Source organism: Panthera onca, chromosome C2 (assembly GCF_046562875.1).
Source record: "Panthera onca isolate mPanOnc1 chromosome C2, mPanOnc1 haplotype 2, whole genome shotgun sequence".
Lineage (NCBI taxonomy): Eukaryota > Metazoa > Chordata > Mammalia > Carnivora > Felidae > Panthera > Panthera onca.
Window position 1 is genome coordinate 153074419 of NC_138347.1, and position 22185 is coordinate 153096603.

Sequence of the window (22185 nt, forward strand, 5' to 3'; positions counted from 1 at the left end):
GCTGCTGCTTGCCACAGGTTGGGAGTGCCGGGGAATTAACTGTCCCCTACCCTCCCAACCCGAGAGCAGCCCTCAACCAATGACTGTGAGTCAAACACCCCGGTCCCTTCACCCCTCTGCTGCAATGACTGTGAGGTGAGCGTTTTCCACCTTTCCTTCGCATGTCCTTGCAGGATGAAGCTACTATCCACAGTGGTAGCCGGGTATGACGAACTGACTGATGGCCTCTGTTCACATCCTTTGTCACGTGACATTGCAGCCCCTCCCGTCAGGAAGTCAAATTTATGTCCCCATCCCTCAAATCCCGTTGGCCCTTTGGCTTCGCTTCGGCCCACAGAATGTGGCCACAAGACTAGACTTCACGAGTCTTTGTGCGTCGCTGTTCTGGATTTCAGACCCCCGCCACACAGTAAGAATAAGCCTGGGCTAGCCTGCTAGAGGATGAGAAACCTTGTGGAGGCCAATGGCAGAACCCCAGTCAACAATAAGCCAATTGCAAGCAGAGGCAACTGGCCAATCTAACCTTGGCTGCAGATCCACGAGGGAGCCCAGGAGACCCCCAGGCCCAAACGGCTGAGCCCAGCCTAAAGAGCCGACCCACAGAATCAGGAGATAAACAAATGGCAGTTGTTCCAAGGCATGAAGTTTCGGCACTGTTTGTTACACAGCAGTAAGTAACTGGTACGTTGGTGTTGCACTGTGATACGGTGAATCTTCCCCATTTGTTTCCACCAAGCCCGGCATATCCACAGCGAGTGCTCTATTATTATTTGTCACATGAATGAATATACTAGCACTGTGTCACCTCCCGTCAGGTGAGTAGAAGCTATCTACCCTGGATCGATACCGCATCTTTCAATCTCCCTTCCAGTGTGCGAATGTCTCTTTGCTTGCCTGACTCTGCTGATTACCTTCCCAGGGGCCTCAATCCTACCCTCTGCTTAGGTAACTCCCACCGAAGGACCACCCACATGTCCATTCGGCCTTGCTGTGTTCCTGGAATGTGGGAGACACGCCTGCTGCCCTCCATTAGGGAACCCGCATCAGAGCAAAAGCAAACTCATTCTGAGAGAGGGCAGTAAAGATGAGCAATCCTTTGACTCATTCAAAAACTCCTCTTCATTGGAGCATTTCATTTTTCTTTCAAGAATACACCCTTGGATAAAAAAACCGTCCCTGTGTCCAGAGACTCCAGAAACAGCCATTGCAAAAGCCAGCTGCTCCCAATTAACAAACTTCTTTTGCATCCCCCCCCCCCACCTCCCCCAGATCTGGGACAGATGGCGAAGAGAAAAGAAACAGTAAATCACGTGGTTGATATTCTGGCAAAGGGCACACGTTTTCCGTGTTTCTGACCAGCCTCCAATCATCTTCTTTCATAAAATAACAACAACAACAACGATGATGATGTTATGATGATAATGACTGAGGAAACCGCTCACGTGACAGCCACGAGCTCATGGTCAAATCCGAGGCCTGCCAAGGAGAGGAAAAGCCAACCTATGTGGATTAAGGATGGGTGACTCAATGCAGAGACCACCACTGACCCAGCAGGACGGGCAGTGGACCTCTCCAGGGAGAAGAGCCGTTGAGCGGAGCTCCACATGTCCGACAGCACATGAGGAAGCATGAGCGGGGAACGGACGGAAGCCATCTTGAAAATGGCTTCCTTAACCCCTCCGCCGCCTTTCTGAATGGAACTTCTCACACAGAGGATGACTCTCTCCCCAAGGTCCCCAGCCATGGTACTTCTGGTCCAGAGCCAGTGGTATCAGACCCCAACAGCAACTAGTAGACATTCCCAGCTTCAATGACTTGAGCCAGTAACCTAGCTTTCCTGAGCATCTGTATCCTCCCCACTAAAAAGAGTGTAATAGTATTTATTTACTTCTCAGTGTCATGGAGAGGACTAAATGAAACAATAATGCTAACTCTCATTTAGTCAGTGCTTATTGTATGCTACGCACTTCTGGAAGTACTTAAATATGTTTTAAGTCATTAAACACTTAAAATAACTTGCTAAGGTATTGCTATTATTTCTCCCATTTCATAGATGAGGGCACAGGTGCAGAGACGTTCAGCAACTTGCTCAAGGTTGCACAGCTGGTAAGACACTACGGTGTGCTTAATGTATACCAAATACTCTCTAGAGCATCTGGTGCACGGCAGGTGTTCCAGAAACAGGGGTCTCTTCCCCTTTATCAAACGAGACTTTACTTCTACTACCTGTCCTGCCATGGATGATTCTGGCCACTTTGCTACTTTTGAGAGAAGAATAATTTGTTTCAAGCTCTAAACAGCTCTCTGGGTGCAGCGATCCTCCTCTTGAAGCCCGATTTTTCATGGATGCAGTGGTCTCCCCGCCAAGGATTCTGGGAAATGCTCCTGACCCCCCACCCCCACTGTGGTAATAGCATTGCTAAGGCTACAAACATTGGACCATTAAATGTGGCCACTAGATGGTTCTCCTAACTTCGTAAATATTTTACTGTGTCTCTTCAGTTCCCTTAAGAGTTCTTTCATTATTCCGGTTGGCGAGCCAGAAGGCACTGAAATGTTCCACTGGTCTCCTATGGGATGCATCTAGATAGACAGATCAACTGCCATGGTCTGTATTTCTTTTTCTTTATCTTAATCACACGTGATATAGTCTTAGGTACTGTAAGTATTCAGACAGACAAAACAAAACAGTTGCATCATTTTACAAATGGAGTTTTCAGTTCTGTTTAATAGAAACAATCTAAACAGCTTCATCCCTATTCCTGGACATTTTGGAAATGGCATGTTTTGGAAATAGGCTCAAGACCATTAAAGGCTGTGAACTCTAATTAAAGAGTTTGATTGCTTTAAGAGACAACAGGCCTGCCAGAATTCATGCTCTCCGGAGAGAAAAATAAAAACATCATGAGTCCCCGTCACAGATAGCATTTCCTGGCTTGATCCCCCGCCACTCTGGGGGACCCAATCATTCCCAGATGTCTTTCCCTCCATCCTCTCCAGACAAAGCCTCCTCAGTCTGGTGGGTACTTGGCTGCTTCCAGCCACAACACCTTGTCTGCACCCTCCGCCCAGTCATTGGAAGGATCTTTCTCGGTTACCACTTGGCTTCGACTTCTCAGTACAGTGGGTCACAGCGAACACGAGAGCCAGGCTCTAGAGACGCTATGAAATGCAAAAATCATGTCCAAGTTGCCCTTTTGAGATAGTTGGGGAGACACCATGGTGGAGATCAACAAAACATGTCTTCTCAGCCCAACGCTGCCAAGGGGATTCTGTGCCTGGACAAAGGGCAGCCACCCCATGGACCCGTGCCAGGACTAAGAACTGAGATGGATGGCTGACTCCAAACCCAAGCTTTTGCTGAGTGGAAGAGAGGACAAAATGACCCATCCCACGTCAGTCTCTCTCGGTCTTGCCTCATCTCTCACTGTCTTCTCCTGACCCCCTCCTTCACTCCAGACACTTGCAGATCTCATGGGAATCAGCCCTCCACACTGCCATGCCTCTGCTCACATTCTCTGCCCAGGATGCCTGCATCCTCCTCCTCACTCCCTTCATTCCTCCCCTTGGAAGCTGCTCTCTGGTCCTACAATGACCCATCTGCCTCTCTTCGAGCACTGACCGGGTGGTGCCACCATCACCCAGCTGTCCTCTCCAACCCACACTGTGCATGTCAGGAGAGCAGGGCACACACACTGTTCATTTCTGCAGCTTGGAGCCCAGTTCTTGACTTGAACAATGAAGGGGTGTGCAACCCACCTGGGGCAGAAATGATAACCAGAGCAGCTTGTTTCTGATTCTGGCAACTAAGCCTTTGTCAACCAAATTCAGACCCTGGCTTCCACCAGCAGTTTATGGACTGTGCCTTCTCTCACTTTGTGCCTGGCTCTACGTGAAGGTCCAGGGAAATGCAATGTAATTGGAACTACCATTTGGTTTGGTATCTTTCCCTATCCAATTACCAATTAATGTTCCTCTGATGACTCTTTTGGGGACAGCTATGGGCCCAAGATACAATGAAGGTTTAATGGGGGATCCAGACAAAAGGCTATTTTGAGAGGCCAGGGGGCCTCCTGGGAAATAACTCATCCTAAGGAGAGGCTTAGACCTTTCATCCAAGGACACTGCTTCTGAGGTTCAGAAAATCTCCCCACCCAGTCTAGGTTACATGTCTGAGTTGAGGATGACGGAATTATAAGAAAGAGACACAGAATCTGAAGCAGGCTCCAGGCCCTGAGCTGTCAGCACAGACCCTGATGCGGGGCTCAAAGCTACAAACCGCAAGATCATGACTTGCGGTCATGCCGAAGTCGGACGCTTAACCGACTGAGCCACCCGGGAGAGCCGCCTTCTTCTTTATGTGGTGGTACAGCAGATTGCCTTATGGGCCCCAATTTACCCCTCCCTGTACTTATGCCCTTTGCTGTGTGACTTCGCAGTTCCTCTCACTAAAGGGGCACAGAATATGTTCCTTTCCCCTGACTTTGGGGTTGACCATATGACTTGTGACCAACAGAATAAGGCTAAAGTGAGAGTACACCAGCTCTGAGCCTAGACCTTAGGGTTACTGCAGGTTTCTGCTTGCCCTCTGAAGGGTCACCTTGCCACGAGAAGAATATGCCCAGGCTAGCCGACTGGCTCCAGCAGGACAATGAAAGACACATGGAGCGGAGCTAAAGTGGATCACCCGAGCCTAGCAGAGATCAACCTACCCTCTGTTCACCCCCACATGCACGGGCGAGTCAGTCAAGATCCAGCTGAAGCTGACCCTCCACCGACCTGAAGATCCATGAGAATAAATGATTGCTGTTTTAAGCCATTGAGTTTGGAGACACTTGGTTACGCAGCATTTTTCTGTGGCTGTAGCTAGCTGATACAGAGGGGGGCTGGGCCCTGGCCATCACACCCGTCATTCTCAAATTATCAATTAATGGGCTCACAGAGCAGAACTCACTCTGATCAACACCCCTGAGGGGCCAGGGAGGGGCAGTGGAGGCGGTTTTAAGCACAAGGTGTCTTATTGACCCCGAGCTTTGGGTTTTTATCTTAATACATGAAAAGTACAATTGAACACAGATAGATTTGCCCATATCCATTAATGGGCAGTGAAAACATCAGGACTTCTGTAACCTAATATTTAACCTTGGAGCAAGTGACATTTTCCCACCGCTCAGGGTTTTCTGATCCAAAACAAATTTCCAACATTTACAGTCTGCCTCAAGACAAAACGAATTCATAGAGTTTTGTTTCATGTTACTTTTTCCCTAAAACACTTTTTGGAAGACCTATTTAAAACTAAGAGTAATGACCTGATAATTTATGAACTTTCTGTAGAACTGGTTTCTCTTTCCAGAAAATTCTTCTTAACGTTAAAAAATTCCAGTATCCATTTCATTCATTTGAAGTAATCTTCTAAGCTTGGCAAAACACATGCCATTTTAATGCACTAATCTTATCCTAAGTAAAAGTAATGTGAATTAACATTTAAGTGGTTTAGGGGAGTATTGTTGGAGGAGGGGAGGGTGTTACACCATCTTCTGCCCAATAAACGCAAACAAAAGAATCTTACTGTTACTTTCCTTTGATGACTAATAGATTATTCGTCAACATAAGTAAGCATTCCACTGCCGTCACTGATAGACGAGGCACTGATAGACTGAGGTTCAAGAGGGGATATTTCTTACATTTCACCCAAACGTAACTTTCATGGTTACAAATACGGGACAGAGGCACCTGGGTGGCTCAGTTAGTTAAGCGACTTCTGATTTTGGCTCAGGTCATGATCTCAGCCTGGTGAGATCAAGCCCCACGTTGGGCTGCACACTGGGTATGGAATCTGCTTGGGATTCTCTCTCTCCCTTTCTCTCTCTGTCCCTCCCTTAACTCTTTCTTTCTCTGTCAAAAACAAAAACAAAACCCAGGGACGCCTGGGTGGCTCGGTCGGTTGAGCATCCGACTTCGGCTCAGGTCATGATCTCATGGTTCGTGGATTCAGGCCCCACCTTGGGCTCTGTGCTGACAGCTCAGAGCCTGGAGCCTGCTTCGGATTCTCTGTCTCCTCTCTCTGCCCCTCTCCCGCTTGTGCTGTCTCTCTCTCTTTCTCTCTCAAAACTGAATAAACATTAAAGAAAATTAAAACAAAACCAAACCCAAAAAACAAAAAAACAAATAAGGGATATAGTATGACATTTTAGAGAATAAGTGTCACAAGTGATGACTCTTTGTGAGAAATGGTAACAGACACCTGGAGATACTTTCTGGCCCCCAGACTAAAACAATCTTTCAGAAGAAACTGTCCCAAAAGGACACCATTCTCTGAAATGTGGCCAGATGACTCAGGACCAGCACCTTCGTCGTACAAGAAATCTAAAGTAAAAGGTTGGCAAAGAGGAAACAGAAGGCCTCTGTGTGGTTTACCCTTGCCTGGGGACCCACATATGGTGGGAAGAAAGCCTGAAACAATACGGACTGTTTACTTGAGTCAGGACAGCCTGCCCCTCTCCTTCACCCCCTCCCTCCATAGAACCTTTACCTGTTGTTAAAGCAAATGCCACTGTTAAGTGCTGGGTGGCGGGAGGTGGGGGGAGTTTTTTTTCTTTTTCTTTTTTTTCTTAAAGAATCTTCATATAACAGTAAGTCGAATTACAGGAACTGTCCCAATTAAATACTGGCAGTTTCTTCTGGTTCAACCTAACACAACGAGTCAACAAAAAACAGCTCCTCCCTTCCCCCACGTCACACAGATCCAGGAATGAGAAACATGGGCTACATTGGGAGGTATGTGGAATTGTAAAGAAAACAAAAAGCGAATCATCCCATCCGTATGACAGCTATTGTGAAAATGCTCGTAGAACATACACTCTTTTAAGCTGTAAGATGCCCTTGTCACCCACCAACTCTAGTTACCCTCTTCGGTGGGGAAATGGGCACATTCTGGCTTTGGGCCTGGAGGCAAGACACCCTGGAAGCTCTCAGAACGAGGTCGTGGGAGGAGCCCCGAGTTACCTGGAGAGCAACAGCTGACCCCGAAGCTGCAGATCTGTGGCACAGTCCTCTGAACGGCAATTCCTTTCAAAGACGGTCTGGGGGGAGATAGAACAGGAAGGTCAGGATTTAACGGCAAAGGAGTACACACCAGCCAACCACATCCTTCTAGATCGGTGGGAACTCTTCCCGGGGAACTGGCACCCACACCCTCCCCGCCCACGAAGCCAGGCTCCAAGAAAGCCCAGTCGGCGGTGGCCTTGACTGCGGAGCGCGTTCCTTATCTGATTCACTTCTCGGTGTGCGGAGATGCTTCTTCGGGTGGTTTCCTCAACACAGGTACATGGCAGGTGTCCTTTCCACCTGTGAGAAGTCTTTAAATGCTCTCAGACGTGAGTAAGAGTCCGGGCGTGTAAAGAATTCTTCGATGACAGCGGGGTCATTGTCTTCTGTCCGCTGTCTTGGGGAGTGGGGAGGCAGAAAATCTCTACTTGACGTGGGTTCCGCCTGAGCGATGGGATTTTATCGTCTTAGTTTCAAAGAGAAAAGTCAAAGGCAATGACGCCATTAGGCTGAGGGCAGCACACCGGGGCGGAAGGGACCCTTTCCCGTGTCTCGGGGGTGGGGAGGCAGCCTCTAACCCAGAGTGGGCCTCGACGGCCAAAGCCCCACCCAGTGCTGGGGCCTAACGCTCGGAGTGTCCAGAGGGCCTGCCCTGTGTTCGGGGCTGGGCCTACCCGTGGGGGTTGGCAGGGGAATCGGGAGCGGCACTTCAGGAGGAGTTACGGTTTTCCCCCACGGCCCACAAGCAGGCTTGCCGATGTCTCCCTCACACTGCTCTCCAGCTCTCGTACGTGTCTAATCTACGGACAGCAGGTTCCCTGTGTTCCGGACTGACAGACGCTGCTCGCTATTGTTAAGCGGCTTTGATCACTGTTGGATTTTGGAGAGAAGAGCCTGTTGTCATTTTTTAGTCGTAAATCATTCACTGTTAAACCTCTCCTCTGTCACTGCTCGTGTCTGGGTTTTTCCCCACCACAGAAAACGGTTCCCGGTGATTTGCTCCCCTCCCACAGGGTACGTCCAGGCGGCTCTCGGGACGCCAGTGCGCACTCCGGTGAACTTGCTGGCCAGCGGAAAGTCTAGACCTACCAGACAGAGTAATTTTGCCCTATGGAAATTCATACTCCTGTGTCAAACTTCCAGAAGAATAAAGCGCCCCAGCCAACATTCCCTGCCTTGATTGTGGCGGGGGAGAAACTCACGGAAGGCTTGGGCAAAAAAGGAAATTCCCATGTTCTTTTGGACACCACTGGGGGCAGGGAGAGAGCCAGACTTCCAGGAGACTTCAGTAGAAGACTGTTGAATAGAAGCGCTTTGTTTCCCATCTCAAGCAAGGAGAGAACAGGAGGAAGAGGATGTGGGCTACAGGGATATCTCAGGCGAGAGAAGCGGGCTCTCCAAGGGCGGGAATGAGGGAAAAGCACCAAACGCGGCTTTACCATCAAGCTAACGAAACCGAAGCCTGAGGGTCTCTCGCTGTCAAGCCCTGACAGAGGCCTTTTACCTGACTTCTTTCATAACTTCACATTTTTCTTCAAGAGGACTTTCCTCCCAATTGAATAAGCTTCAGGCCAGCTCTGCCCCTGCTGACAGGCTCCTCCTCTGCACGAGTCCGTCCAGCGTCACGGGGTCCCCAGTTCCTCCACCTGGTTCACCCGCCGTGTGTCCTCCCATCCCGCCAGGAGCAAGTCAAGAGCACGTCTCTGAGCCCCTTCCCCAGGAGCTCAAGCTCCCGCCGTCAGCTCTGGCAACTCTGGGCACTTTCTCCTGCTACTGCTCATCTCAGTCGTAACTCGCTGATTGGATCACTACATGTTTCCCGTTTATCTCCCCTGCTAAAATTATGCTCCATGAAGACGGGGACTCTATTGGTCTTGTTCACCTCTGTGCCGGTCCCTAGAGCCTGGCAGGTTGAAGTTGCTTCGTGCCACACAGAGGACCACACGGTGCTCTGAGAGATGGGGTGACCCCTGAATGCCCCGATCTGGGTCAATGCTATTGCACCTTGTGCTCTCTATTTCCTGTCACTGAAACTGGCTGAAGTCTTCCAGGGCTGCTAAATTTCCATCCGATAAAGACAAGAACTGAGTCTTCCATAAATAGATAGATATGCACACACACGCCGGGGTATGTATACTTACATACATGCATACACGTATACACACATGTTATGCAATCGCTTACACTCACCAGCTAAAATTAAGCACAATTTATCTGAGAAGATAAAGTACCAGCTTAGACATTAGCCAGGACTCAATTTCCACAGTCATAAAAGGAAAATAAGCCAAGGCTTTAGGCAAAGACCCTCCCAAGCTGGGGAGGCACTTGTCTTACAGGCAGAGCAGTAAAGACCGAGGGATCAAACACCTGCCTCACGCAGCAGGGAGGCTGAAGTGGAATCTCAGATTCAACTTTGGGCCTGGATTTGTCTCTCTGGGCAAACGACCATTTTGTCTCCTGAGGAACCGAAAAGCATGTCCCGGGACAGAACAGGGGCAGACTGAAGCCTCAGAATGCCAACTGGCAACACTGAGTTTCCAGAAGCAAGTAAAAACTACTTCTCCTTTACTAAGGACAAAGCGTACAGGTTCCCTGTGAAGCCAATGGGCCAAACTCCCAATTTCCCTCTCAGGAACGACCCCGGCACCAACCAGGGCCTCCGAAGAAATTCCTCTGCCCACTTTTCCCCCCATCTCCCTAGTCTTCCCGGCAAACACAAGCTTGGCTGCTCGAATAGGACGAATCCCCCGCCGGCTTGGATGCAGTCTCTCCCGCCTCCCTCCAGCCTCCACCTACTGGTTGGCAAAGCTGGGTCAATGTCTTTACCTGGAAGAAGCCTTTCTGGAAAATACAAACAGATCCGAGGAGCCATCGTCTCTCATTTCTCTCGGGTTAAAGGAGGCAAATCCTTTCTCTCAGGAGAAAGCTGTTTCCTGCCTCAGACTTTGGTGACCTGTAGACTAGACATCCAGTGGCCTCTTCAGCCCCAAGGACTAGATTTCCTTGTTGGCTCCTTCCTCACCCTGGCCTCTCGGGAGAACAGTTTTCTTTTTCAAATCCTTTATCCAGCTTCTCCCCAAATCCTTACTCTGCTTCGTTTAGAACAGGGTTGGCAGACTTTTTCTGTAAAGGCCATCTAGTAACTACTTTTGGCCTTGTGAGCCACCTGGTCTCCATTGCACCTAGTGGCATGAGAGCAGCCATATGCAGTATGTAAAGAAACAGGTGTGGCCGTGTCTCAATAAAACTTTATTTATAAAAGAAGGCAGCAGACCAGAGTTGGCCTGCAGGCTATAGTTTGTGGCTTCCTATTCTAGAATATTTATTTGGCTATTGGTTTCCTCATTCCCTTCGGGCCAGAAAAAAAAAAAAAAAAATACAATGAACCCGGCTGAAGTTACATTTCTCTCTGAGCCAGAGGACAGAGGCTGGAGCTGGGAGCGCTTTCTTCCCAATGCCGTGGCCACCAAGGCCAAGGCAGCCCTGGATGTGTGACTCAGGGCTGGCAGCTCAATGGCTGTCCTGGCCAAGGCCGACTTCAGACAGGACATTGGTCTAGATGCTCAAGCCTCGGGGTGCCCATTTCTCCTACTCAAATCTGCACTGGAAAAAAAATCTTCCCTTCTGATGTAATAGGAAGTAGGATTCTTTGCCTCTTCCAGCTGTCGTGTTCACAGGAGAGTCAATTTCTTGGACTTGGTGATATTTGCTTTAAGATATATAAATATAGTCATTGACACAGATACATACTGTTTACAGGGTTGCTGTGGCAACCACATCCATGCTGAGGCCTGAGAAAATTGGGACAACTGGACTGGGTGGGAATACATGCTTGTGAAATCCCACCCCAAGGGGACCAAACAAGAAGACTATTTTTAAGCTAATGTGAGCGAGGCATTTCCTGATGGGCAACGTGGCTTTGCAAAGGGTCTCTGCCTGGATGACAGGAGGAGCATTTCGGAACTTCTCTTCCTCCCACAGTTTTACAGAAGCTCCCGGAGGCCCTGGCCACATGTAAATCATGTCTGCAACCCACGGCACCTGGTACCGTGTTAAAAAGCTGTTTGTGTAAATGCCATGACCGGGAGTGCAAAAGGTGTCTCTTCCCGATTCCGTTTCAGTGGGCTCTTTTTCCAGAATCCAGCACTGTCTTTAATGTGACACACTGGAAGGGCTCTGGGTAGTCCCAGAGATTTCTCCGTTCAGCCCTGTGCCCGGATGAAGAAGGGAGATGTCTCACTGCCTGGTATTTACGATCAGGTCATACAGACAGCGTTGCTTTCTAAAAAGACAGCACGTCCAAAGGACCAAGTGAAAGACAAAGACGTCATAAAATTAAAGTGGAGGAACTCCTTCTAGCTCAGGGTCTGTACAGACTGTCCTTTTAGATTTTTAAAATCGCGGGACGGCAAATACTCTACTGGGTTTCCTCGAAACACAGACACAGAGCGAGTTCTGCTTTACGGAAAACCTGGAGGTGGCTGAGTTCTGTCTGAGGGCATCCTTTGGTTTGCTCCATGGCCCTGCACCTCGCAGAACAGTCCCCTCTGCCTCAAGACGGCCTTTCCGCGATCCAGGTCAGCGCCTGTGAACAACGGAGTGGAGAGCTGAGCTGGGCCGCCTGGGACTGCAACTGGGATCGGGACTCACCTGGATTCCAGGACTGCCTGGGGCTGGGTGGCCTTTTACAGGCCACATTTCACGTCCCCTTACAACCTCCGACTTTTTTTTTTTTTTTTAACATGAGTCACTAAAGGCTGTCCTTGACCAAATTCAGGGTTTTTTTTTTTTTAATTTTTATTTATTTCCGGGGGCGGGGTGGGGTGGGGGGGCGGCGGGAGGAGAACAAGGGGATAGAGGATCCGAACAGGCTCTGAGTTGACAGCAGCAAGCCCGACTCGGGGCTCGAACTCCTGAACCGTGAGAGTACGACTCAAGCCGAAATCAAGAGTCGGACGCTCAACCGACTCAGCCACCCAGGCGCCCCAACCTCTGACTTTTAGTATCAGCCATAAACTTGCTTCTAGGGACCTTCTGCCTCCCAGGACCAGAAATGCTCTCACCCTTGATGTTTGCCCAGGAATCTTTTGTGTTCTAGGCTTCATTTATTATTTTTTAAAACGGTTCCTACTAATCAGTCACCAGAGGCAGAAAACAGAGCCGGCAGTAAAGGTGCTCGTGCCGTCAGAGCAAAGGAAGGCTATGCTAGCCGTTATTTCTAAAAGCTGCGGAGCCAGACGCAGGCAGGCAGCTGGGGGTGCGAAAGATGCCCTCAAACTAGACAGGCTGCTAGTAAGACTGATCCCCACGCGCTCACGAGAGCCTCACCTCGGTGGGGCCCCAGGTGGGGCTCTGAGCAAATGCCTGGCCTCTGACTTCCTCAAACACCGTAGGAGAGAACAAGGGAGGGGCGGATGTTTCCTCCTCTGCCAGAGACCGTCCACTGGACACGCGCCCTCGTTCGTTTATATACACTCCGCAGGCTCGCGGGCGAGGCTTTCCGTTAGGCAGAATGGAAGAAAGAAAACCCGACAGGCCTGAAGATTTGGGGAAGAAAACCCCACTGTTTTCCCCTACAAAGAGTTCGGGAGGGTCAGGAGACGCTCCTTCCATGCATGAGTTGCAAAGGGGAAGTGCCAAGGAAGAAATTTTGCAGGTGGAACAGGTCACTCCTGGGGACAACCCAGCCTTTGAGAGACGGGAGTCCCCTCTCCTCTGCTTTCGGGGTTGACCCTGGAGGAGAAGCCAGAGACACAGAGAGGTAGCCAGGCTTCCGCGGTCAGTGGGGGCTGAACTACCTCTCTGCCTCACACACACTTGAAGTAGATGGCTTTCACACGTGTTTCACTACGGTGCCCTTTCTGAAAAGATTGCCCAGAAGCTGTGCCAAGCAGCTGATGCTTGCAAAAGTGGGGCTGATCTGGTTGGAAGAGGGATGGGGTGGAAACTTCTTCCTTTAACCGCCCCCCCCTTCTCCTCCTCCGCTGGGCCAAACTGCTCCCCTGAATCCAGGTGCCTAATCTGCCCCCCGAGATTGGATGGTCCCCGACACCTGTCTGGCTCCGAGGTCTGCGGTGACATGCCCTCTCTCTTCCACCCTCCGAACCACCCAGCTTTCCACCGTTCGGCAGAGACTTCATATATGATAACGAAAATAAACCTCAGAGCTGGCATTTCGACGCGGCTGGGCACCTCACCTGGGAAAGTATTACCTCACGTCCAGGCTGAACAAACAGTGAGTTCTCACCGGCATGGGCTCTGTTTCCACACACACAGGCGCTGAGGGGTCTAGGGTGAGGGGACAGATGGTGACGACTTCCAGTACCATGGAGGCCCAAAGTCTACGGCTTCAGCAGAATTAAAAATTAACGTGAGAGTAAAACAGCTCACTTTTCACTTGAAAGGTGACAAAGTGAGTATTCTCAACGCAGACGATGTCCCTTCTTTCACTGGGTGTATTTCCTCCATCTTGTTCTTGGGAAGGACATCCACACGTGCACGAACGTACTACGGTTGTTAGGTGAATCTCCCTAAAGCACACACCATGTTCTCCTGCCTGACCGGAATTCCCAGAGAGATCAGAAAGCACGTTTTCCAAAGTGACACAGCTTTGCTGCATGTGTCAGTGAAGAAACTCTGATAGGATGTCCAACCTCCGCGGGATGACCCGGCCTTGTGTTCTTTCAGAAGCTGTCCACCGAGATACGTTTGCTGAGCGCCCACTGATCCAGGCCCTGTGCTAGGTACTAGGGATCAGCAGACGATGAGGTAAAATAGACCCCTGCCCTCTTGAGCCTCCACTCAAGTGAGGGAGACAGAAAAGCAATTAGACAAAGTAGTAATAAATTGGGACGGGTTTCATAGAGGAATCAAATAGTTAAGTCAGGGCATACAGGTAGTTGGAGAACGGTTCTCTGAGGAGGTGACAGGTAAACGGAGACCTGAAGAATGAAGAACGGGCTGTGAGGAAGACATAGTAAGAGCTTCCTAGAAGTGGTATCAGCATGTGCAAAGGGCCTGAAGCAGCAGAGGGTTTGGAGAGTTTGGGGGTGGTTGGCGTGTGATGTGGGGCTAGCATTGGATGATACTGGAGAGGCCAGGGCCCCACTGTGCAGGGTCTGTGGACCTTAATATGAGTCTGGATGACGTTCTTCTTTTTAATGTTCATTTATTTTTGAGACAGAGAGAGACAGAGCATGAACAGGGGAGGGGCAGAGAGAGAGGGAGACACAGAATCTGAAACAGGCTCCAGGCTCCGAGCTGTCAGCACAGAGCCCGACGCGGGGCTCGACCTCACGGACCGCGAGATCATGACCTGGGCTGAAGTTGGATGCTTAACTGACTGAGCCACCCAGGTGCCCCTGAGTCTTCTAAGGGCAGAGGAGAGTTGGAGGGCAGGGAGCGGTAGGCATTATGCAGAGAAATGACCTGGTCCAGGTGAGAAATGGTGGCGGCCTGGACTAGATTAGTGGCAGCAGGGATGGAGACCAGAGGCTTGTGCTGGGAGAGCCAGCTCTCAGGTTCTGGTTGGATAGGTCATCCCCATACCATCCCCTCTAAGGCAAGGGCATCTCTGGGCCTGACAGCCAAGGACCAGTAATGAAGACCACAAGAGGTCCACGTGAAGAACCAGCCAGAGCCCTTAGATGGTGCCACTGCGTCCCACCCAGGGAAACTACTCACGGACTAGCTGCGACTGAACACAGCCCAAGCAGAGAGGAAGGGAAGGGGAGGGGAGGGGAGGGGAGGGGAGGGGAGGGAGCAGAGTCTGATAATGCCTTACCATTTCAATGCTTCTCGCCTGTGATTACACAGAACCCCACAGGGAGGCAGAGCAGATGACACCCCAAGTGACAGGTGCTAAACAGGGCTCTCAGGAGGTAAGTGACTTGCCCTGGGAGTATACTCTGCTTGGGCCTGGGCCCCTGATCTCACTCCAGAGACTGTGCCCCTTCCCCAGGGAAGCCAGGGGAAGAAAGAAGGCCTGGGGTTCTCTGGGGCGTAGGACACGTTCATTCTCCACCGCTGCAGATATGAATTAGCACACATTTGGCAACTTAAAACAAGACAGACTTCTTATCTCACAGCTCTGTAGGGCTCGCCGGTTTCTCCGCTGTGGGTTTCACGCGGCCAAAATCCAGGTGTCGCCTGGCTGGGCCCTTATCTGGAGGTTCTGGGGGACAAGCTGCTTCCGGGCTTCCTCGGGTCGTTGGCAGAATTCAGTTCCCTGGGGCCGTAAGACTGAGGTCCTGCTTTCCTTGCCGACCCTAACCGGGGGCCTCTCGTAGCCCCTGCAGGTTCCCCACATTCCTTTCCAAACCGCCCCTCCATCTTCAAAACCAACCGTGGCCTGTCACGTCTGTCTCATGCTTCACATCTGACTCCTTCTCTTCCATCTCCCTGACCTCATTCCTCTGCCTCCAGCTGGAGAAAGCTGGGGCCCAGCTGGATGACCCAGGAGCGCCCACAACCTTAATTACACCTGCAAAGTCCCCTCTGCCGTGTAGTTTATCGTAGTCACAGGTTCCAGGAATAAGGGTGTAGACATCTCCGGGGGCCATTCTGTCTACACAGCGGGCAACCTGGAAGTCCGGCCGCAGCCAGGTCTTTGGGGGCCTCCTGAGGAAGCATGAGTGCCATCGTAGTTTTTAAAGCTTTACTCGGTGCACAGGGTTTGAAGACAGGGTCTCTGTCATAGCCACTGGTATAGCCACCTGAAGGGGAAAGATAAGGTCCCCTCAGCTGACAAGTCCAGGGCCAGCCTTGCTTCTTTCCCAGCACACAGGCCAACTAGGGCCTTGCAGGATCCTTTCATTTAGTGCCATACTGTTTCAGCAGATGAGACCGACTGGGAGCCATTAATGAGAAAACTCTCTGGGTCTGTCACACCGAACTTTCGACAACCCACCTGCAAAGCCTTCCTGGGGCTACCGTGAGAGCTCCCAGGTGCTCCCCCGAACCCAGGCCAACCAGTCTCCCTGAGGCACGCCTCTGATCTCCCTGCACTCAGAAAGATGTAATGGTCTCCCGTCCCCTGCAGAATCAAGTCCAGCTCCACGGCCAGTGAACAAGTAGCCCCCGTCTTCACAGCTCGTCCTCTGTCCCTGACACTAGACATTCAACCATGTGGAAGACCGTCAGCATCCATCGGTCCCTCCTTCTCGGTTAGTCTGTCAAACCCCTCCAGCCCTGAGTGTCCAAATCCTACTTCTTCCTTCGGGCTCCAGCCAATTCTCCTTCTCCCCACAGAACACGGTCTCCTCAGCTGGAAATAGTCTCTGGAATGAAACACTCACGCACACTCACCTGAATCTCATTGTCTGCTCTGTACAAGTTATTCCTGTCCTGTAAGTCCACTGAAGGTAGCGATGTTTTATCTTTTTTTAAGTTTTGTTTTACTTATTTTGAGAGAGACAGAGGGGGGTGGGGGGGGGAGGGGGAGGGAGAGGGAGAGAGAGGGAGAGAGAGAGAATGAGTGGGGGAGGGACAGAGAAAGAGAATCCCAAGCAGGCTTCATGCTGTCAGTGCAGAGCCCAATGTGGGGCTCGATCCCATGAACATGAGCTCATGACCTGATCCCAAATCCAGTTAGATGCTTAACTAACTGAGCCACCCAGGCGCCCCAGCAATCTTCTATCTTTTTATCAAGGTCTTACACGAAATAGACATTCAAATGACTGAATTGCTCTTGGATTTATAGTCCTTTTAAATACGCTTCTGGTTAAGGGATAAAACAAGTTGTTTTTTTAAATTTTGTTTTAAATGTTTATTTATTTTTGAGAGAGAGAGAGAGAGACAGAGCATGAGCGAGGGAGGGGCAGAGAGAGAGGGAGACACAGAATGGGAAGCAGGCTCCAGGCCCCGAGCTGTCAGCACAGAGCCCGACGTGGGGCTCGAACTCACAGACCGTGAGATCGTGACCTGAGCCGAAGTTGGACGCTCAACCGACTGAGCCACCCAGGCGCCCCAAGTTGTGTTTTGATATTCTTGTTGCTTGCTTTTGTGTTGAGTATCCCCTGACAGAGAAGTAGGTCTCTGCTTTCCTTAAATGTTTAAGGAAAGTGTATGCTCAACAGGCTGAATGTCCTACCGAGGCCCGCAGAGGTCCCAGAATCCCAGTCAGTTCTCGGCACTGGCGGCAACTCCACTCGTCACCCCACAGCCTAGCCCTTATCCCACAGCCCAGACTCTCCCAACACTGTTCCTCACCCAGCAGAGGGGAGGCTCTGTCCCAGTCACTGCAAAACACCGCAGATCCATCAGTCAGCCTGAACTGTACATGCTTCGTCACCGTCTCCAGGTTCTACACGTCTGTGCAGTTACCACCTGAACGAGACCGTCCGTGAGGGCAGGCCCTGACTCCAAAGAATCACTAGGGTTCAGTTCATGCTGCTGCACAATCCTGTGTACCTACATGGGCTCGGTGCCTTTTAGTTAGAGAGACTGCAGTATTTAAGCCCTAATGTTCTCTGGCAACATGACTTAAAGAGCTCCCATGAGATTATTCCTCCCTATGGAGAGGCCAGATGCTCTTTGTGGAACTGTCATATACGCATACGCGGGTGAAACACAGCTCTGTCCGCCAGAGCGGGCCTAGCTCTCAGAATCTTTCTCCCCCCGCAAACCGAGCCAACATCTGGAAGACACATGGAGGATGATCATTCAATGAGTCCCCCTCCCACCTAATCAGGGAAAGGAGAAAAAGCAAGGATCACTCTCCCAGAATATTTCTCAGACTCCTGCACAATCTCCCCAAGCTAAGAACAATATTTTTCTTTCATTTTCATTTCAATCAAAGAATCACATGGTTCAGAAAAAATAATGACCCCCCTGCCACACACCTCCCTGGACCAAGTCCTGCTGTCCAGGGGCAACCACATGTTGCCACACGACCACGTGTTTCTTTTGATGATTAGTCAGATTTAGACATTTTCTTACTGAATTCTCGCCATGATGGACAGGAACTTATCTCATACGATTGCCCCCTCTCCTCTGCCTTCCTAATTTTCACAGGCGGACAGGCAAATCATTACTCTTAGCTCCTCTGTTGCATGGCTTCTCAGACCCCAGCTGCCTTAGAGTCACCTGGTCAGCTTGTCAAAGCACGGATTGTTGGGGCCTCCTCCATGAGTTTCTGATTCAGTGGGTCTGGGGTGGGGCCCAAGAATTTTCGTTTCTCACGAGATCCCCAAAGAGGCTGACATGGCTGGTTCAGCAACCATAGTTTAAGAGGTAGTACTCCGCTGATGACCTTTGTAATTTTAGGTCGTAAATAGCTAGCTCTCATTTCATCAAGTTTTGCACCATCTCTCGACTCTCCGATTTAAAAGATTAAGATGTTGAGAGAACTTCGATCATCATTCTGTTCTGACCTCCGGGCAGTCAAATTTAATGACATTTACATTTTATACCGTAACTGAAAATCAATAAATAATGCTAATTTTATGGCTACATGATTATTCACATTAGAACCGAGACAAGTGTCATGATTACATACACTTTTCTATGGGTGCAAAGCTCACCTCTGCAACAGGCTCAACAGGTGCAAATGCTCAGCTTCCACTTCGGGGAGGATATTTCTAGTATCAAAGTCCTTCTCTTCCTTATACTCTTCTACCTGCTCAAAATCCCATGACATTTTATGTTTCAACCATGACACATTGACCAAATTTCTGTTTTTCTGAGAGTTTTCGATTGCTTTTATTTTTCTTATTTGAGAAGCAATTTATTTCATCTATACTGTATCTTAAGTTTTGCTACTTTCTGTTATTCTGTCTATTGCCGGCTTCATTCTCCCTGAAGTTCACTGATCCCCTGTTCTAATTTGGTCAATTAGTTTTTAAATTTGCTGTTACCCTTTTGTTTCGTTGGAGCGCATCTAGAGTTATTTCCTTGGAAGGGTTCCTAGGGAGATAAACTATCTGGTTCTTGCCCATCTGAAAAATCACTGTATTCCAACCTCATACTTTACTGTTAGGCTAAGTATAAAATTCCAGTTTCAAATCACTTTCTCTCAGCACTCTGAAGCCTTATTTCACCATATTCTGGCTTCTAATCTTGCCAATCAGGAGTCTGATGGTCTGTTTAGCATGTATGATTCCAATAATGTTGTAAGTGGACATATATCCACCGCCCCCCACCCCACCCCCCCACCCCCGCCAATCCTGAACTCTCTAGCCTGGCAGCATTTAGAAGTTTCCTCGAATCTTAGTAGCAGTGAATTGCAAATATCTTAGAAATTATATCTAGGATATTTTTGGTTTATCCTGCTTGTAAGTTGGGGAGACCTTTAAATTAAAAAAAATGTTTCCCTTTAACTCTGGGAAATTGTATTCTTTTGTCTCTCTTATAACTTTTAAAATTTTCTCTGTTTACCTTTTCTGGTATTCCTATTATTTGAATCTAGGACCTTTTAAATTGATAATTTAGCTCTCTCTTCTATTTGTCTTTTAGCTCTGCTTACTGGGGGATTTCTTTCCATTATCTTCTAATCCTACAAAATTTTTGCCTCTGCAACCATATAGTTAATTTTTAGGAAACTTTTCTTTTTTCTGTTTCTTCCCTTTAAAGAAAAAATTCCAACCATTTCCTAACGGACAGAATATATTCTGAAATCTCCTTGTGTTAATTACATACATTTTAAGGTGGTTTTTAAGGTTATATAATCTCTTCTATTCCCCGAACAACCTATTTCCTTCTAAGTCAGCTATTCTGTTGTTCATTTTGGTCTTTTTCTTCTTCTCAATGTACCACATCGCCCCCTCCAGTCTCAGGTTTCATTGGTTGTCCATTTGTATTTAGGAATAAGGCCAAAGGGCTGATTAGACAATCCGGGGACGAATGGTAGGAGGCTTACATCGGAGCCTCTAAATGCCAGAAGAAGCAAGGCTTTCCTGTGGGGAGCCAGCCACACTATCTCAAGCAATTTGTTAAATTCTTTAGAGAAGAAAATGCCTGGTTGCATGCTACTCTGAATGTCTCAAGTACATGGGGACAAGGACAGAGGCGAAGAGTCAACTCTTCCACTTACTAAACTTCACTTAATACCTCCCTTCCCTGTTCAGTCCCACCTGTCACTCTGGCACCCTTCTGTAAACCACTGCCCTGGCCATGGCTGCAGCATTCTGGATCCCTGGGTAGACGGGCACCCAGCCTCTCTGTGTATGGTTCAAGGTTCACCCACCAACACTCTTTCATCTTCTTCCCTCACTGCAGAAAATTAACAGACTCTCTCATTGGCTGCTGCTCCTTCCCCCGCAGTGTTTTCCTCCCTGTCCCTATTTACTCGTATTTAATCATTGTATTGGGGTCTCAGGAACCGTGAACATACGTACTTGGTCAGCCATCTTGAACCAGAAGTGACCAAGAACAGCACTTTAATAAGCTGTCCCTGCATCATTGGCTTTGATTGGGCCGATTTACCGAGCCCCCAGCCTGCTCCGAGTGTTAATAACCAGCCACCTTCCAGGGTCCTTGTGTTTTGAAAGAAGTTCGTGTTTGAAATCAAAAGGAGAACCTGAAGTCAGAGTTGCCAGCAGGTCGTATGCGTATGTGTTGCGGGCGCTGGGCGCCCTGCTCACATCCCTGTACAACTGCTACCCGTCCCCCTGCTGACGGCAGTGTAGGCAGCTCACGGCTCACCACCCCCCCCCCCATTCTTCCACAGAGAACTGTCCAAAGCTGAAGAGAATCTCCTTCAAGAAGACCTACGCTCCGCTTCTACACCAGCCAGCCAGCCGATGGTTGACTAACAAGGGGTACAAAAGGCCAGCCCCTCCTGCCCTGAGAAGACAACCTGTTGGTGTAATTCGTGCTCCCGAGTTCCCCAGCTAAGGCTAGACTAGCTGAGGCCAGATCGTTGCTCCGTCCCTTCCACTTCCATCCCTTCCTTCAGCTTCTCCTAAGAACACAGCCTCATTAGACCATGTGCCCCCAAATGCCTGCCTCAGGCTCTGCTTCTAGGGAACCTGACCCAAGATCACGTGGGAGGTACTTTGGTAGAGAATTGGGATGCCTTGCTAAAAACCTCACTACTGAACTGAACATCCGGATGGACATCTCAAGCCTGACACTTCTCTGTGGCTCTGTTCACAGCTCTAATCTGCAAGGCATGGCTCACTGACGTGCTAGTTTTCCTCTAAGCTCAGAGCGGTCGGCGGGGGAGGAGGGCAGCGTGTGGTTCCACAGCTTTGCTCCCACCTGCACAGGAGTCTGGTTTAGCCAAGAAGCAGTTTTGCCTGACCTTCTCCCCACCAACGTCCTGGATCTGTGGTGATCTTGGATGTTGAGGGAAGATTTAAAACAGATTTGGGACCAGATTCCTTGCATATTTCCTGTATAGTAGACAGTGTTGCTCATCTCACGGATGGCTCAGGGCAGACGGGCCGCGCTGCAGTACAGAATCAGTTCACAGGCTCGCTCCTGCTTGTAGGGTCCGCACCCGACGTTGCTCTGAAGCTCTGTTCCACACGGCAGAATCTGATGAGTACCCAACGGGATGGGTGGCCCACCCACACTTGCAGTGCTTGGGCCATTCTGCGATGCTTGGGTTGAAAATTTCTAACTCAACCGCTGGTTCTACAAGATGATGTTCTTTTCTTGTTTGTTTTTTTTTTTAAATTCTTTAAAATTATTTTTGAGAGAGAGACAGAGAGAGAGAGTGTGCACATGCGAGCAGGGGAGGGAGCAGAGAGAGAGGGTGACACAGGATCCGAAGCAGGCTCCAGGCTCCGAGCTGTCAGCACAGAGCCCGACGCGGGGCTCGAACTCATGAACCGCGAGATCGTGACCCGAGCCGAAGTCGGACGCTCAACCCACTGAGCCTCCGGCACCCCGACAAGACGATGCTCTTGCTTCTTCACGTCACTCATGCCCTCACCAACAAAACATTTAGCGAGCACCTACTGTGTGATCTGGGCTCTGGAAGCAGTCTAGGAACAAGTGTCAGGCTCAGGGGCCAAGGAACCAGTTCATGGCCTCGAAGGGATTATGAGGCATAGTCCCTCAATGCGTTTAAATCATGTGGCTGTTAGAAGGACCCCCACGAAACATGCGTTCTATCATTTTGCAGATCAGGAAAGGGAGGCGCAGAGAGGGGGTGTGCCCTTGCCACAGTCCGCCAGGGCCACAACTTCCGCC

The 22185-nt window shown here is 49.7% G+C and overlaps 1 protein-coding gene across 3 annotated transcripts in view; it reads right to left on the reverse strand.

Moving 5' to 3' along the window:
- Positions 1-22185, reverse strand: part of ITGA9 (integrin subunit alpha 9) — a 357855-nt gene that overhangs the window by 162743 nt on the left and 172927 nt on the right. For all 3 annotated transcript variants that reach the window (XM_078432512.2, XM_078432513.2, XM_078432514.2), the window contains exon 17: positions 7006-7082. In XM_078432512.2, the coding sequence (XP_078288638.1) occupies positions 7006-7082 (77 nt within the window). The remainder of the gene's footprint in view (positions 1-7005; positions 7083-22185) is intronic.